The sequence below is a fragment of the Aspergillus pseudoviridinutans genome (genome assembly GCF_018340605.1).
Source record: "Aspergillus pseudoviridinutans IFM 55266 DNA, scaffold_9, whole genome shotgun sequence".
NCBI classification, from domain to species: domain Eukaryota; kingdom Fungi; phylum Ascomycota; class Eurotiomycetes; order Eurotiales; family Aspergillaceae; genus Aspergillus; species Aspergillus pseudoviridinutans.
In genome coordinates this window covers 1,588,966-1,605,481 of record NW_025091289.1, presented here as the reverse complement: position 1 = coordinate 1,605,481, position 16,516 = coordinate 1,588,966, and the positions used below count along the sequence as shown (strand labels likewise).

General features: G+C 47.5%; 7 protein-coding genes and 1 non-coding gene across 8 annotated transcripts; 4 read left to right on the top strand and 4 right to left on the bottom strand.

Moving 5' to 3' along the window:
- Nucleotides 1-315: 315 nt before the first annotated feature.
- On the bottom strand, nt 316-1,317 carry Asppvi_011391 (metallophosphoesterase family protein; the record flags this gene model as incomplete). Its single annotated transcript, XM_043307220.1, has 1 exon — nt 316-1,317. The coding sequence occupies one exon, from the start codon at nt 1,315-1,317 to the stop codon at nt 316-318; it is 1,002 nt and encodes a 333-aa protein (XP_043163155.1).
- A 1,935-nt stretch (nt 1,318-3,252) lies between these two features.
- On the bottom strand, nt 3,253-3,372 carry Asppvi_r0036. The gene has a single exon (XR_006253324.1). It is a non-coding gene; the product is annotated as a 5S ribosomal RNA (ribosomal RNA).
- A 1,872-nt stretch (nt 3,373-5,244) lies between these two features.
- Asppvi_011390 (uncharacterized protein) lies at nt 5,245-6,332 on the bottom strand (the record flags this gene model as incomplete). The annotated part of the gene is made up of 5 exons (XM_043307219.1): nt 5,245-5,420; nt 5,477-5,741; nt 5,802-5,932; nt 6,112-6,235; nt 6,300-6,332. The coding sequence occupies 5 exons, from the start codon at nt 6,330-6,332 to the stop codon at nt 5,245-5,247; spliced, it is 729 nt and encodes a 242-aa protein (XP_043163154.1).
- A 971-nt stretch (nt 6,333-7,303) lies between these two features.
- Nucleotides 7,304-8,623, top strand: Asppvi_011389 (uncharacterized protein; the record flags this gene model as incomplete). The annotated part of the gene is made up of 5 exons (XM_043307218.1): nt 7,304-7,419; nt 7,470-7,537; nt 7,590-7,894; nt 7,980-8,176; nt 8,242-8,623. The coding sequence occupies 5 exons, from the start codon at nt 7,304-7,306 to the stop codon at nt 8,621-8,623; spliced, it is 1,068 nt and encodes a 355-aa protein (XP_043163153.1).
- Nucleotides 8,624-9,522: 899 nt separating this feature from the next.
- On the top strand, nt 9,523-10,505 carry Asppvi_011388 (alpha/beta hydrolase; the record flags this gene model as incomplete). Its single annotated transcript, XM_043307217.1, has 2 exons — nt 9,523-9,633; nt 9,711-10,505. The coding sequence occupies 2 exons, from the start codon at nt 9,523-9,525 to the stop codon at nt 10,503-10,505; spliced, it is 906 nt and encodes a 301-aa protein (XP_043163152.1).
- Nucleotides 10,506-11,006: 501 nt separating this feature from the next.
- Asppvi_011387 (MBL fold metallo-hydrolase) lies at nt 11,007-11,846 on the bottom strand (the record flags this gene model as incomplete). The annotated part of the gene is made up of 1 exon (XM_043307216.1): nt 11,007-11,846. One exon carries the CDS (start codon nt 11,844-11,846, stop codon nt 11,007-11,009), a length of 840 nt encoding a protein of 279 aa, XP_043163151.1.
- Nucleotides 11,847-12,289: 443 nt separating this feature from the next.
- Nucleotides 12,290-12,820, top strand: Asppvi_011386 (uncharacterized protein; the record flags this gene model as incomplete). Its single annotated transcript, XM_043307215.1, has 1 exon — nt 12,290-12,820. One exon carries the CDS (start codon nt 12,290-12,292, stop codon nt 12,818-12,820), a length of 531 nt encoding a protein of 176 aa, XP_043163150.1.
- Nucleotides 12,821-14,587: 1,767 nt separating this feature from the next.
- On the top strand, nt 14,588-15,709 carry Asppvi_011385 (uncharacterized protein; the record flags this gene model as incomplete). The annotated part of the gene is made up of 2 exons (XM_043307214.1): nt 14,588-14,726; nt 14,778-15,709. 2 exons carry the CDS (start codon nt 14,588-14,590, stop codon nt 15,707-15,709), a joined length of 1,071 nt encoding a protein of 356 aa, XP_043163149.1.
- Nucleotides 15,710-16,516: the final 807 nt, after the last annotated feature.

The window sequence follows — 16,516 nt, the reverse complement described above, 5'->3', positions numbered from 1 at the left end:
CTCCACATCTGTTCGAAGTTGCTTCATCACCTCGTCCCTCAGAGATCGAGGACTTCGTTGTACATTCAGAACCTAGAGTCTGATTGTTTTATAGTGAATTCTAACCAACATTCATTACATTAACATTGACGCATCCTTCAGCGTCTTCTAATCACATCAAGGCATTACTCCAAGAGTTACGGAGAGAAATAGGAACGTTTACTCACTTCTAATCATATGAATGATTAACACACTTTCAATATATACTCACAAAGTACCCCAGAGCGCGGTCCAAGTATACCGATCATACAACCACAGTCTTCTCGCCTTCTTCAACTATACTGTTGGGGCTACAGGCTCATCAGCACATTCGACTTGAATAATCTGATGCTCAATTTCACCGCCGGAAGCCGTAATCACCAGCGCGCTTAAACGATGGCCGTATAAGCACGCTGAATCCAGTCCAATCGTATACCTCCCCAGTTGCAAGCGACGCTTTGCATCGTGCCCGAATATCACAGTAGACTTAGATGCTAGCTTTTCTTGCCATCGGTCCCATTCCATAGCCCAGCCTTCTTCCCCGGAGGCTTCAGCAGGTTTGAATTCCCTCTCGTCACCTAGTGTGCCGACGAGAGACCGCATATGCATGATAGCGTGTGGATCCTGCGCTTCAAGTGGGATACCAGGAACGAGGCCCGCATGTACAACAATTAAAGTATCGCCGAAGGAGGATGTCAAGTTAGGAGGTAGCTTGACGCGCAAGATCAAAGGCAAAGCGGCAAGCCAGTCGAGCTGGTGGGTCGAAAGTGCCAATGCTGTAGTATACGTTGCTGCGCTATGTTTCATACCCGCGCCGGTTGTAGCAGATGCGTCTTTGTCAGGGATCTCAAAATCTTGGACAGTATCCTTGGACGCGTCGGCTTCAGGGTTTTCAGGTAGGGCCGGACTGCCCATCAAGCCTCCAGATTGTAGTAGACTATCCTTTCTGGCTCTGATCTCAGCGGCTGCATTAAGAACAGCATTGTCATGGTTGCCTCTCACTGCGCTGGCGCCCAGCTTGATAGCCAGATCAACAACGCCAGGACTATCAGGTCCTTTATTGACGAGGTCGCCAGCTAGTATTAGATGATCTCCTTTGCCTTTGTCAAAGCCAATCTTGTCTAGGAGTGCCTCCAGGGATTTTCTCATCCCATGCACATCGCCTACAATGACCAAGCGTCTGCTGACGTGGCCATTTTCGGAAGATGATGGGAGGGACTGCGGAATGAGATTGCTCGGTAGCTCCGAAATAAATGTTGTGATTGGAAATATCTCGTCGTCAGATTTTGTATGGGTCATTTTATCAGCATGTAGGTTTCGGAAGTATGAAAGGAGTAGCCCGTGCCCATGGTTCAGCCCTGGGGTTGAGAGATGCGGGCTCACTCAACAGGCTTCACAGCTCTGGAGGCGGTGAGCAGATTACATGTACGGCGGACTAGAGCTACGATGTGGACTTTTGGTATTTTTATAATGATTACCTCCCACCGCATTGTTGCCGCTGCTGCCACACGGACCAACTACCTAGGGCCTATCCAGCATGCTTATATAAAATATATAGTAAAATTATAGTCATTTTAATCTAATTAATAAATCGATATCTGGGGGGTTTGAATAGATGGTGGTCAAGAATTATTTTTAAACCGTGGTGTTTGTCGAAAGTCAATGTGTATATTTATATATCACCACTTCCATACTAGTAGAGATGGTTATTCCCTTATATCTCTGCAACCACTAGATATCGAATGCGTTTAGTGTCAATTTCAAATTTCCATCTAGTAGGCATATCGATGCCATTGTATCAAATGAGAAAGAACCATCCGCCTACTTTGACGACAGATGGATCCGGTGCGAAACCCGCTATGATGATTTAAAACAGTACTGGGGAAAGACAAGGGGCCTATATCAGAACTCAAAGTCATGAGTGACCAGGACCATTATTATTGACAGTAGACTATATTACAGGCGAGCTCCGGCTAAAGTCCTTAGTAGCCCCGCAGAATTCAGCTTATAGTTATGACGACATGAATATTTGCGCCATTTCCCTGCAAGAAGCCTATTTCCATCTGTTTTGGTGACATCAACCAAGCTTCCTCCTACCACTTCCACATCAGCCAGAAAAAGCAACTGTTCAGCCATAGTGAATGACTCCAGAACGATGCCGCCTATAATCCTCTACAAGGCTACATTGGACAACAAATGCTGCGAATGTATTGATGAAGAGAAAGAGATGTTTGATCATCTGATTCTGGTGTGGTGAATTTAGTTGGGTCAGTAATAGGTAATGAGTGAATGCTGACAAAATCACTCAAGACAGGCCTAAATTTAGTATATGATTCCAAACTTACTATTAGCAAAATCAAATCGGAAGCAAATGGATGCAAAGAAGTTTACATTAAACACCACTTTCTTTAAAAGCCGTCCCAGATTACAGAAATGCGATGAGCATCCTTGCCAGTGCCCAGCTCGGATATCACACAAGTACCCAGCTATTGCCGTTCCCCGGAGGTATACCATATGTGCCTCGCGCTTCCTGTGGAGGGCATCGGCAATATCCTGAGGGCCATCCGGTCCTTCCAGTTCAGACGTTCTTTCCACTTCGGAGAAGTGAGAGCAATTCAAATCAATAACCGAAAGCACTTCAAAGCAGCCTTTAAGATATTCTGGTATGATAACAGCCGTCCCAACGCCAGTCATCGAGATACAAGAGCTAATTTCTCAGCGTCTGCATCAGTCTCTTCAAGAACTCCTTTGACCTCATCATGGAAACACCAGTAAATCATAATCCACAACCCAGTTACTACAACATCGAGTCTAATCAATAAGTGTCTAGGCTGAAGACATCCCAAACGGCTGGACTAACGACCCCCGGTTCTTCGAAGGATTTTTCTTCTATGACTGCGGAGGCTCACCTGGCTCGTTGCCATGGGATAAATGATCACAGACTTCTGTTGATGACGACCCTCGATACTGGCGATATGGGATACATAATCACATCGGGTGGCCGTTTTTACTGGTCGCATCTAATGGTCGATTGCATGGCCGAGATAACCAAGCCCAAGACCTGGCCGGAGACTGCGCGCTCTTGCGACGAAGGGTGAGAAGGGTTTAAGCATGAAGATTCTTCAGCCGGTAGATGTAGATGAGGAGTCTTGGGAGGAGGAAACGATTGTTGAGGTAATGAATCTCCTGAGCAACAGTTCCTTCTTCGACTAGGACAAAAAATACCTACAAAAATACATACAACAGCCGGGATTCGCTGGTGGTCACCCACCCAACTACTAACCGGCCGGCGTGTGGTTTAAGTACGGCTGAGCGGACGGGAAGCCCTGTTTTCCACACCCTATGGTCGTATGTACGGGAATATGAAGCTTCGAAAATTATATTGGAAGATCGTAGATGAGATGAGATATAGGAGCTGACGTCGAGGCATGCTGTTGAATCTTAAAATCTGCAATCTAGTGGAAGCACAGTAACCAAATCAGGAGACTGAAACCCCTGAGCAGACAGTTCCCCTTCTTCTTTCCTCTCCCTAGAGAGCTGTTAGATGAGCATCGCCATGGCTAGTAGGGTTTAAATAATCTTCTATATAATAGGATATCATGGTTGAACAGAGAAATGTAGCTGTTTAGATCTACGTAATAATTAGAATAAAAATAGATTTAAGGAGTTTAGGACTCAGTATTTAGAAGTATTAGGAAACTATTTATCTTTTTTCCATCTTCAGACTACTAGCCCTGTGTTCACAGAATTCTGCTTTGCATTTCAAAGCACTCAGATTTAGCCCTAAAGTCCAGGACACCCTGAACGATACTCAAAACTTGTTTGTATTTCAAAGCATCGGACTTCTGAAGGTCATCTCAGAGAGACCTAGTCTCTCTATAATTCAGACTCACAACTTAGTGTGATGACTTTTTGCTGCTTCCGGCCTAGCCTTCTAAGCTAAATACGCGGTACCCATAGATAGGGTTGATGACACTTTCTCTCTCAGCCTAGCTCGCGGGACTAGTTTTAATAAACAGTTCGGACTTAGCGGCAACCTTGAGGTCTATTCGCCCTGTACACAATTGTATTATACGGAGAGGAATGGAAAATTCTAGTCTCTGTAGGCTTCCAGCTAATTTATGCATGACAATAGTAGGTCTGTGGACTATGTGCTTAAAGCCTCAGTTAAACTGTTCTTCGCATCATTGATTATAAACTCAGCCCGGTAACTCACTGGTAAGTCGCCACAACCTATGACCCCCTGCTAGGTCACTCCCAAAACACCATATGAAATGCGACGTTTGCCTAACGACTTCATATTCTAACAACTATTGATTATCAGAGCTCATGGTTTTAAGATGTAGTCTTTATAGTGGTCTAGCATATCTACAAAGTCTCGCCAATTTTAGATTGTTTTTGCAAAGCAAGGATATGTATTCACAGCTCCAAGGGTCAAATTTTAAGTAATACAATAGCGAAATCCTTGAGTTACTTCGATGCTAAAATAAGTCATAGGTTCTCATGCCAAAGAATGTTACGCGTTGTTAACTGGTCACTGTGGGTAAGCGCGCAATAGGGGACAGTTTCGTTTGGTAATAGAGGACTTCCCCGACATAGAGGCGTTCTATTATAAGGTATCCGCAAACCACGAAGTTTTAGGTCGTTCTAGTTGTTCTAAAGTGAGAGCCTTGGGTTTTTGGACCTCAGATATATGACTAATCTTTAGGGAGATAGTTAACTAGTATCTCCCGCCTCCGGGGATCTACTTATCTGCTTCATTCCGACAATTTCTCTAAAGTTAACTTCCGTTTTGGCACGTCCATCCTGCTTTGAAGACATATTGTGTCTGGTTCACTGCGCTGGTCCTAACTTCGTAATCACTAGTTCACTGTTGGTCCAAATCAGTCGTCCTCCTTCCTCTGTTCATCTCATCTACCTGTAGTTGAGAAAAAATGTTGTCCAATCTTCTTTAGATCGCGGAAATCTCTCCGTGCACTGTTGCAAATAACATATCGCCCTGCACTCGGCATACCTTAAGCACCGTCGACGTAGTCTTGCGCGGCAATGATCTGTCAAGTATGCGTGAAAATCCTAATACCAGCCACGACATCCGCCACGAAATCCCCACTTGGAGCAGGACACTCAAAAGCCCATAACACGTGTGGCAAACCTTGGTAATAATCCAGTTTTACAGAAACTCTGCAGGAGGCAAGGTTATAATGAACAAACATCCATAGGCAGGCACTAAAGCAGGAGGCAAACATACCCAGCTGTCTTCAAGGCGTCGTGGATGATAAGGCCGTCGTCTCGCAGTGGATCAATCCCACAGACTGCAAGGTAGGTCGGAGGGAACTGGTGTAAATCCGCCTCCGCATTGAGAACGTAGACGTCTGGGTCGCCGGGCGGCGCCTGGATTGCGTCTGTAAACACCCTAGTCAACGAAAGCTCGGCGTGTCAATGCATAGGCGCCACCAACTGTAGAAATGGGTCATGGCTTGCTTCGTGTTAATGGGACCGTCTCCGAGCTCATCAAAAGCACGATACTGCTTTATATAACGCGAAGGAACTCCATCTGGGTGAACAACGAACGGAGCAATGGCTGCGATTCCCTTGACTTCATGTTTCCGGCCAAGCACGATCAATCGGCGTGCCACTGCCAGAGCGAGGCTACCCCCTGCACTCTGACCAACAGTGAAGCAACACCCACGGTCACCGTTCAAAGTACTCGCGTTGTTATATGCCTGAAATGTAAGCAAAACTTAACTGTGAGAGTGAGATGTGAGGTAAGTTGTGCAACTCACCCAATTCCAAGCCTCGAGCGCATCATCCAGCTGAGCGGGGGCCTTGTGCTCCGGTGCAAGCCTATAGCTCACCGAGATGACAATACAAGGCAGGCGTTCGGCTAGAAGCCTGCAGAAGGTGTCCTCGGAGTCTAAATCACCACAGCAAAACCCGCCCCCGTGGAAGTATAGTCCGCAGGGAGTGGGTTGGATCCTGCTTGACCGGCTGTGGGCGTGTAAATTCTCACAGTGAGGTTGGGCTTGATCTTTATGTCTTCTGTGTGCGCAGTCAGTGGGATCACATCTTATCTAGTTCGAAAATTGCTCTTACTGCAGGTAATATTCCGTGAAATGGTTCGGGTTGCATTTGCCCTATCCGCGAGTGCCTTGTACTGCTCCCGCATAGCAAAGACATCGCCGGTCAGCTGAGGCCGTTGGCCAATGGCATTTTCCACCTACATAGAGTTAGCGAGTAGCACAGAGGACGTTGCGATGTTGCGCGGAGCAAGAAGTCATCACCTTTAGCCATGACTCTGCTATCAACGAATCCATTGCGCAAACACGATGAGATGTGCCTAGGTATCGGTGTAGGTAGGTCTTGGAATAAACAGGGCCCAGCTGGGGTTTATTTTACATTTGGATTCTTCATTATTATAGCAAGAGGCGTTTGGACGTTCGTGAGAGCCACTGTGGATCCCTTCTAATGTCGATACAAGCGACGTAGTAAACCAGGAGATGCATGATTCAAAAGCGATACCGAGGGTAGAGGACCCCACAGCCTTTTTCGGCCCCAATGGCATGAGGCATTCGTCAGCCAGCCAGCATTCGCTCGCAACCTGCGTCCGATTAGTTATCAAGGTTTTGATGAGCCTCGGCCGTCGTCGTAACCAGCCCCTTCGAAGGTCCGAAATAAATGGTAATTTATGAAAGAGACCGTTTAGTCCCTACTTCGCGGATAAGATGCAGGAGACAGTCTTGCCTGCGGCAAAATGAAGGGTCCAATGTATGGTGGTTAAGAATCGCGTCGCATGACCCTGAATTGCTCGGCACCACGGTGATTTTGTTGCCCCACAACTATTCGAAAGGCTTCCTTTGCCACTTTTGTCTTCTCTATAATCAATTTTCATCTAGTCATAAAGAAGAAGAAGAAGAAGAAGAAGAAGAAGAAGAAGAAGAAGAAGAAGAAGAAGAAGAAGAAGAAGAAGAAGAAGAAGAAGAAGAAGAGTAGAGTTCTCTCTCTGTTATGCCTAACCTCGCCTCACTTGTCACCGGCGCGGGACCGCCGTTGGGTCCGCAGCGAGCCCCAACCACTAATAAACTTACATCGATTCAAGAGCAAGTTATGGCTCAATGACATCGGCATTTACCACTCCGAAGTAAGAATAATCATAAATGCAGCAGGATATCCTAATCATATTTCACAGAACCTCGGTTTGAGACTACAGGATTCTGCTTTTTTGAAAATAAAACTAGGTATTATACTCCCTTCTAGGATCATTGTGAGAAAGCGTTAGCCGGCCACGATGGAAACAAAAACAATGAAAGCAATTGGAGTCGCCAAGTATGGCGCAGTCGACAATTTCGAGTCCCGTGACGTTCCACGACCGGAGAGCCCTACAGGAATGGACATTCTTATTCAGTAAGTATTGTCAGATAATATACTGCCACATTAATCCTGACGTCACTTAGAGTCAAGGCCTGTTCTGTGAATCCTATCGACACGAAAGTTCGCAAAGGGACTTATGATGATGCCCCAGGTAATGATCCTGCTCCCTTTTTTTGGGAGACTTTCATGCTTATCAAATAAAGACTACTACAAGTTTGTGCCCAAGGATTTCCATATCATTGGGTTTGACGGTGCCGGGACCGTTTTGGAGGTCGGGCCTGAGTGCACAAATGTAAAGCCAGGCGATGATGTCTTCTACGTGAGCTCCACTACTCGCCAAGGCAGTGCTGCGGAGTACGTCCTAGTTGATGAACGTCTCTGTGCCGAGAAGCCAAAGTCGCTTGACTTCGTGGAAGCCGCTAGTATGGGCCTGACCTTCGGTACAGCATACCAGTCTCTTGTTGACAGGCTGGAGATTAAGCAGAACGAAAACGTTGGTATTCTGATTGTGAGTTTCACTAATGCATTGAGCCTATGTTATAATGGCTATTGCTACCTTGGTTGCATTTCGAACACACATCTGACCGTTCTAGATCAATGGCGGAGGTGGAGTTGGAAGTGCTGCCATTCAAATCGCCAGGAAAGTTTTGCAACTTCCCGTCGTGATTGCAACTGCATCCCGACCTAAGACCATGGAGTCATGCTGGAAAATGGGTGCCACCCATGTTGTGAATCATAGGATGGATCTCGAATCCCAAATCAAAGCCATGAACCTGGATGTCCCAATAAGGTCCGCTCCGCCCTCGCTTATTGTCGTGTTCTTTGCATCTCAAATATTGACACTAGTAATTCCAGGTACGCCTACGTGGTCGCAAGGACGGAGCAATATATCCACCCCCTAGGAAAAATCCGTGCACCCTTCGCCAAAGTTTGCTCAATCGTGCAAGCCAAGTTCGATCTCTATGGGACCGACTTTATGTCAAAGTCGATGACCTTCTCGTGGGACTGGCTAGGCTCGTCAGCTTATCATCGTACGAATCTGGAGAATTATCGCCGAATCTTTGGGACCTTGGCCCGTTGCATAGACGAGGGAAAATTAGTACCAAACCTCACCAAACGTCTCAAGTTGAATCTTGCTGGACTGAAGGAAGCACATCGGCTAATCGAGTCTGCAACCACCGTGGGGAAACTTGCTCTAGGGGTAGATGAGCCAGGCGAAGGGGCTCCATTTTCTTAAGGTTGGAGTGCTCCGTTGAACAAGGCTTCGAAGTGGTGGGTGTGATGGCGCATGCAGATACTTGCGAACTTCCCCCTAGAACCGAATTGCATGCTTCTTGATTGCGTATACATGCTGCTTTTCTTACAAACTCTCTCGAGTAACCTAAATAAACTGTAAAGGAAACGGTGATTAACCACATTGCCGCTCTTTGTTTCTGGTAAATATATATGAATGACAAATGAAAAGGACACAAGGAAACAAACCACTCCCCCCACCCCCCTCCTCCCCCATCCCCTTTGTTTAATTTCCAGTTGGACTTCTCCCTGTTCAGGTGACTGGCGCATAAGACACAATTTAACACATCTCCATTGAATCTGTTTTGCGATTTTCGAAATGGGACTTGGTACTACTAAGGTAGAGTATGTAGTCAACGCATGGACAAAACGATGCTTTTCTGTATCGCTTACTGCCCGAAATCTTAGTAGCCTATTGATTCCTTCTATCGCTCCGTAATGCGTAAGTTACATTGAGCGATTGGGGATTCGTAGGTTACTGCAGCCTCGATATTCCTAGCAATATATCCAACTTGATTCTGTATATGTCAGTCAATGAATTGAATATGATTAGCCACAGGTAACCCTATCAAAATGAAGGACCACCGTTTCGGCATAATAAAAAGCTTGATTTATGTCTTGGCCAATGATTTGAGCAACCTCGGTCGGCTAAAGCGACGTAATCAAAAGCTTAAGGAGGTCCGATGATTTTTGGATTACTCCATTGTAAAACCGAGGCTCGCAAAAGAACAGGAAGACAATATTATAATATCGCCTCTGCTAATTATTTGTCGTTCTCAAAAACAGCCAACTCGGCAATCTTCAATTTTGACTTGCACCTGGAACAATCAATGTCTTGCAGCAATGGTCCTCCCTCGTGAAACCATTGAGTTCAAAACTTGCGATGGCACTACGCTCCGGGGATGGTTCTATCCCCAAGTTGAGAAATCGGCCTGTGTGATCATGACCCACGGGGTGCGTACTTCGTGAGATATTGAGTTATTGGGTTTTCCTATGAATTTGGCTAATTCTTATCCGTTTGCCACAAATAGCTGGGTGGTGTCCGCCACTATTGGCTCCCGAATTTCGCGGATCGATTCCAGCAAGCCGGGTACAATGTACTCCTCTATGATAATCGGAACTGGGGTGACAGTGATGGACTACCGCGGCAAGAGTCAAACCCGACCCTTCAACAAGCCGACTACTACGATGCGTTCAATTTTGCAACATCATTCCCCTGTGTGGATGATACTCGCATAGTGTATTGGGGCACGAGTTTCTCCGGAGGAAATGTTCTATACGCAGCAGCTGTGGACAAACGGATCAAGGCTGCTATCGTACAGTGCCCCGCAGTTTCTGGAGAAACGCGATCCTTGGCCTTCAAAGACCGCATCCCAGGCATTTTGAAAGAGCGCGCTCGTATCACTGCAGGAGCAGAACCAGAAAGGGTTCCGCTTATTGCGGAAAACTTGGAAGCAGCGCAGTCAGGGACCACTACTGCCATGTTTCCCGGAGTTCATGCTTACGAGCAGGTGCGCGGCTCGTACGATTGCGGTGGTCGTTGGGAGAATTCTGTTACAATTCAGACACAGCTCAATATGCTTACGTTTGAAGGACAGGCTATGGTGCATCGTATCTCGCCGACTCCGCTGTTGATGGTTGTTCCTGGGAATGATATCCTTGTTACCACGGCATCTCAGATGGCCACCTACGAAAAGGCTAGAGAGCCAAAGCAGCTTTTGTATATTGATGGCGCAGGTCATTTTGATATCTATACCGGGGATTGGTTTGAACAGAATATTAAAGGACAGATTGAGTTCTTAGGAAAATGGCTTGGCTCTTCTTGAGACGCGACAGGCGCAACGGATTCGGAGTTCTCGAAGGTTTCCTGCACAGAAGAAAATGTCATTCAATCTGACATTCCTTTTGTTGCATGTATTAGTTTCTCGTCCCAAAATACATTTAAAGAACTCCCATCAATGACAGAGTACCGTTCTCTTTGACTTGTCTTATTGTATTTATAACTCGAGACGTATTTGACAAGAAAGCTGCCACGACACAACTATTATTGATTGAGGCTTGTGATTACTTTTGACAGCTCGAGATGCGCAAATTCGAATCTACATCACAATGAGAAGGCTGTAAGATCGATCTTTGCCACTGAGCAGTATACCTACGTATATACCTATTGGTAACAGCAAAGTGCATGATACAAATTTCTTAAAACGATATCCTCTCATAATACAATGTCAAGGAATGTGCTCTTGATTATCCTAAGCTAATACCGAACCATGGCGCACTAATTCAACCCGTTGGCTACTCAGTCAACATGGAGACCACGCTTAGCATCATTTTTTCACGAGCGTTGCACCTCCCCATAGCGAGCCGATATTCAATCGAGTGGGATGCAATTCCCTCATTCGGGAGTATAATTCCTCGGGAGTGGATGTTTGCCCATCCAGTCGCGCGAAGTCATTCAAATAATCCTTGGTCGATTGGACGGTATCGGGGGAGAATCCCTTAGATGGGTCACTGTGACCGCCAACGACAATTCTCGGTTCAAGGCTCGCAATCTTATCGAGAGCTGCCACCCATCTCGATCTGGCCTCTTGGGATTTCGACTCGCCAAGGTATGGGTGGGTGTTGTTGTAGACTGCGTCGCCCGCAACAACCAAGCCGATTGCAGGCGCCCAGAGAGCCGTTGTATCATCTGTGTCTGTATGGCCCAGTCTGACCACTTCCAATCGCTCGTTTTCCAACATGAAGTGGTCTTGTTCCAGGGGGGAAGCCATCACGAGCTTTTCCGGGATCTGACCAGGGAAAAGATCTCTCCAAAAGGCGTCCATCCCCCCGGGAGATATGGCTTCAGCCATACGAGAGACAGTCTCCCGCGTAGCCACGACTTTTGCCTCTGGAAATTTCTCGAGGAGGGCACCGGTACCATAAAAATGATCGGCATGGGCATGAGTGACATAGATCGTCGTGAGGTTTTTCCCAGTTGCTACAACCCAGTCTGCCAACTCTTTGGCAGCAGCTATGGTTAACTGCGTATCGACCAGCACCGCATCTTTTTGGCCGAAGATCAATGTCGAAGTGGTCGGCACMCACTTGAGATGATCGTGACCGGCTGGGGTGGACCGATTCACACCGGAACGTCTGCTGGTGAATACTTTGTAGTCGAGACCCATATTGTAGAGAATTGGAGTTATATCAGCTTTCATTAATGAAGAGGAATTTGACACACATAAATTACTAATTGTTCTTAGGTCTATATATAAATGCTGGGTATAGTTCAATGGAACTGTTACCCAGAAGTCGGTGAACGTAAGGTGGGGAGGGATTACTGATCATTGACCTCGGGAGCCCGAGAGTCGTTATCTTGACCCAGTGGTCTTCGGAAATTGAAATCTCGGCTTTGTGGTGCATTCCATTGATTTCGAAGATGTGAAACAGCTTGCGCCTCGGTAATATTATAATCAAGAAATCGCAGGACAGACCCTTCGGCTCACGGCAGTGGCCTCAGCGTAACTAACTATAAGGTCCTTGGGAATATCAAGACATTAATCCAGATCAAACAAGAGAGTTCTCGTTCTATTCCGTGTCTCCTTTCGTTGACTTTTGTTCTTCAATCATGCCTGAGTTGGTAAGCTGTGTTTCCGCTCCTACCTGGGATACGTCCGGACCAGAGACTCCAGCTCAACAATTTTTTAAAAAATATGTTGATACAGTTGATTCCTATGGCTTCAACCACGGATCTGGCTTGCGGTTCTATTCCAAAAACGTCATTTTCCACAACCAGAACAACGCCCAGTACAACGGTGGAGACGAGATGTGGGCGTGGATGAAGCGTCTTTTCGGACAATTTGAAAGACTGCGACACGACTTCCACAGCCTCTGGGAAGTCAAAAATGATGATGGTACAACCACCATCATCAGCCAGTGGACCCGCAATATCTGGCTTCCTGGAAACAACACCGAAGAGCCGACTGTCAGCGCCCCACTCAGCTGGATCTCTATTATCGGCCCTGCTGACCTCGCCGATGCTGTGGATGGATTGAATTTCAGGGAAGTCTGGCTGTACTGGGATACAGCTTTGCTCGCAAAGTATCTCCCCAAGGAGGCTGTTGTTTTCCAAACACATAATGTTCTACACAAGGCATAAACAACGACTAGTGAGCAGATTGGGTGAGGAGAGCATCACACCGATTAGCTAATACATTGCGAAGGCACAAAGTACCCTTCTTAGGCCTATTTGGGGGGATGCAAGAAGTGGTTCTCTGGTGAAGGACATGTGAGGAGGCAGGGTGAGAAGGCAACTCAGTGGTCTGCGTGTACAGCAGTAGCTAGGTGTTTCCTCATACTTTGAATGTATATATTGGAAATACGCAGGTAGAGGCGACAGCCTGACCCAGGACAGCCATACAGTAAGTTTCAAATCTGAAATACTTAATTAACATACTAATTGCCCCTGAAGTTAGTAAGTCATTCCAACAGACTTTCGTCTCACCGCAAATGATGAAAGGCCACCTCGGAATAGGGCCTTGCTCGATGGAGTTGCGAAAGCAGTTGAGGGTGTTCATCTTTCAACAAAAATAATGACCTGTGTATTTTTATAGCCGAGCATTTCAAAACAATGATTATTAACGTTCAGAGAGAATCACGGTCTCCTTGAAATGGTGCAAGGACCTTTAACTTACTGGTTCATTCTGTCCACTTTCGCATAAATTGGGGGTTTATTGGTGACCTGCGGAGTCAAGATGGCGAGAATAGTATATAGCTTGGCCATGACTGGTCACCTGTCGCTGGTCTTATACGGAAACGCATTAGACCGTAGCGTTAGATAGGCCCCGTCCGCGCTCCCTTGTAGGGAGGCAATGTGTCTGTGTTGAAATGGTTTCTATGTACAGAGGGAAGGTGGGAGGGACAAAATCGAGTCTTGACTGCTTGAGAGATGACGAGCCACCGCCAGAGACTAGCAACTGACTCTCGTGAGGCAGTTGTGCGAGGGATGAAGCCCTCAGTAATGTCGGTGTAGATAACACGTGAGGCAAACCCAATAAAACTACTCCCTTAATTCTGCCTTACAAGTTCGACATAATTATAAGAGACCGTAAACATGACCTTCAAGGTATTGGGGGCTAATGATGGAGATTGTGGAGCTGGCTCGCATATTGGGTACCACGGGTGGATAAGCAAATGGCCGAGGAGAAGTTGATATAGCCAAAAGAAGAGCTAGCAGTGGGGGCAGGTCGAGAGATGGGCATGGCGGAAAGCATACGACAAGGAAGACTTTTGAAGTTGAAGCCGTCCCTGGAAATGCAGTACGTCTGGGTCAGAAATGTGGAGTCAAGATGCTGAGGTTGGAAACAGATAGTGGCGACGGTGAATCTATGTCCTGTGTTGGGGACCAGAAAAAGAAAGATGGGGCTGGGGACCGGTAAAGCGGGCAGAAGGAACTCGTCCCAACGAATCATGAAAACTGGGTGGACGCGGACATACAATAGCCAAGGTTTGATGTGGTCACGGACCCAACTAAATACTAAATGGTAAGCAGGTTTCCTGCGTATGACAAATAGCCACGAGGCCGCCGGGGTGAGCAACATGTGGGGTCGCCATTTGCTACAACCACGATCTTCATTAGAGGGATGACTTTATTGCCGTTTCCGGCCTAGCCTCCAAGCTATGTATATAGGGCCCCTCCCGGAGTTTTTAGACGCCGTGGACTCGATGACACATGCTCTTTCCTTGGGCCTAGTCAGTTAGCTCTCAGGGTTAGGATAGGCTTATTACGATAGCGTATCTTAAGCGGGGGCCGATATATCTCCGTCCCAAACCAGGACTAGCACTAGTCCGTCTGCTTTCTTCACTTCTAGATATCACATTTCGAACACTACAGTACTCAGGATCAGGCTTTCGCTGAACCGGGACGATGGAGTATGCCGGGACTCAGCTCTCCTGGCCCCAGAGTCAAGCGAGACAGGCCGCTGACGATCGTGACGCGGAAGCCGAGGCTAGGGCCAAGCAGCAGCGCAGGAAGGTCCAGAACCGGAAGAACCAAAGAGCACACCGTAAGTATGCCCCTCGCTCATAAACCGTTCTATGCTCAGAAACCCCTACAGGACTACGGCTCAAGGGCAGAGACCCGGAGAATGTTCAGGAGTCGCGCCCATTCCAGGTCAGGCGCTGGCGCCTCGACGAGCCCGACCATTTTCCCTCCCAAGAAATTTCGCTAGCATCAGAGCGCGCAACAACTACGTCCTTCTCCCTTCGACCGCCTCACACGTACACAGGCACATCACCCTCCACAGCCAAGCGTACAGTCGTCCTCCGAGGATCGCCATCCACTGCCCACACCCCGGCCCTGCATCTGGACCCCCAGCCCTTTACTTTTCCCCTCTCCTCGGACCACCTCCTCCATCTCATTCAGTATAATGTCTGCCGCGCCTTAATCTCTAATATGCGTACCCTCAACACCCAACCCGCCCACTCGACCATCTGCACCATTTCCTCACCCTGCCGTGACGACACGGCCCTCTACCCCCTCAAGCCCGACATCCCTCCCTCCCTCGTCCCGACCGCCCTCCAGCAAACTCGCTATCACTCTACCTGGATTAACGTCATTCCCTTTCCCCGCGCCCGCGACAACCTTATCAGATATGAAGGCCGCTTCGACCCCTGGGAGCTGATGCAGGACCTCGTCGGTGATCTAATCAACTCGACACCAGCCCCGCGACGACGAGATGCGCCTGTTTCCACCAACGTCCCCGAGACTCAACAGCCCCTGACCCTTTCATCTCGAAGTGATCCGGATGAAGTGACCGCCGGGCGTAAGGGGCTCATTGTCTGGGGCGAGCCGCACGAAATGAAGAGCTGGGAGGCCACGCCCGGTTTTCTTGCGAAATGGGGATGGATTGTGGATGGCTGCGACGAGTTGGTGGAAATAAGCAACCACTGGAGGATGAAAAGGGGGGAGGAACCTATGCGACTCGCGATGTCGAGGAGTAGTTATCCGCCACCACCGCTCTCACACGCAGCACCAAGTGGAGGATAGGTGTTTTAGCACTGGCAAAGTCGACGTTTACATAAGTTTTCTGCGGTTCGCCAATCTAATATCGGTCTTGTTCAAAACAAGGTATGCATGACGCAAAAGGTGTTGTTCTAAAAGCGAATTGCGATTCGAATTCGGACGAAACATAGAGATGCGCGAGAAACAATGGCCAGTGTTGTTGCGGGTCGGGCTTATATGATCATTATCGGCTTGACTGCAACCTACATGCTCACGTTTCCCCTTTCAGCTGCGGCTCGCTAATGATTGATTGATTCCAACTTGGATATGAGCCTCAAGTCTGGGAAACCGCCGAAGTGCGGAGGATGGCCTATAGTCCCATTTGGCCAATCCAAACTCAAGAGGCTGGCGAGCCAATAGAGTATCACCCGAAGGCTTGGGAGACTGGCAAGAGCTTGAGGTCCTGCTCATGGCCACGATAGGGTTTTCGCGAGCCGTGGAATAGCTCAGTGAGAGGGACTACAATATTCTGATCGATCTAACGAGAGCCTGTAGCTGCATTTGTGAACTCTTTGTCTTATTGTATATCATGTATATAAATTGTGTGGCGTAAAATCGGAAATAAACTACCCTTTAAAGTATAGTGGCTATTCGAGTTGTCTGTCAATTAGGAGACACAATCACGTCCGTAACTGAGTCGGTGCTAAGTAAACTAAAGGGGATCTCGAAATCAAAATCTGTGCAGTAGGAAGCTACGGTCGCGCAGCTGAACGAGTCTAGGCAGACCTTTGACTTTATTATCAAGCGACCTCGCAAGTTGCACTGCACAACACCGGAAAGCACACAATACAG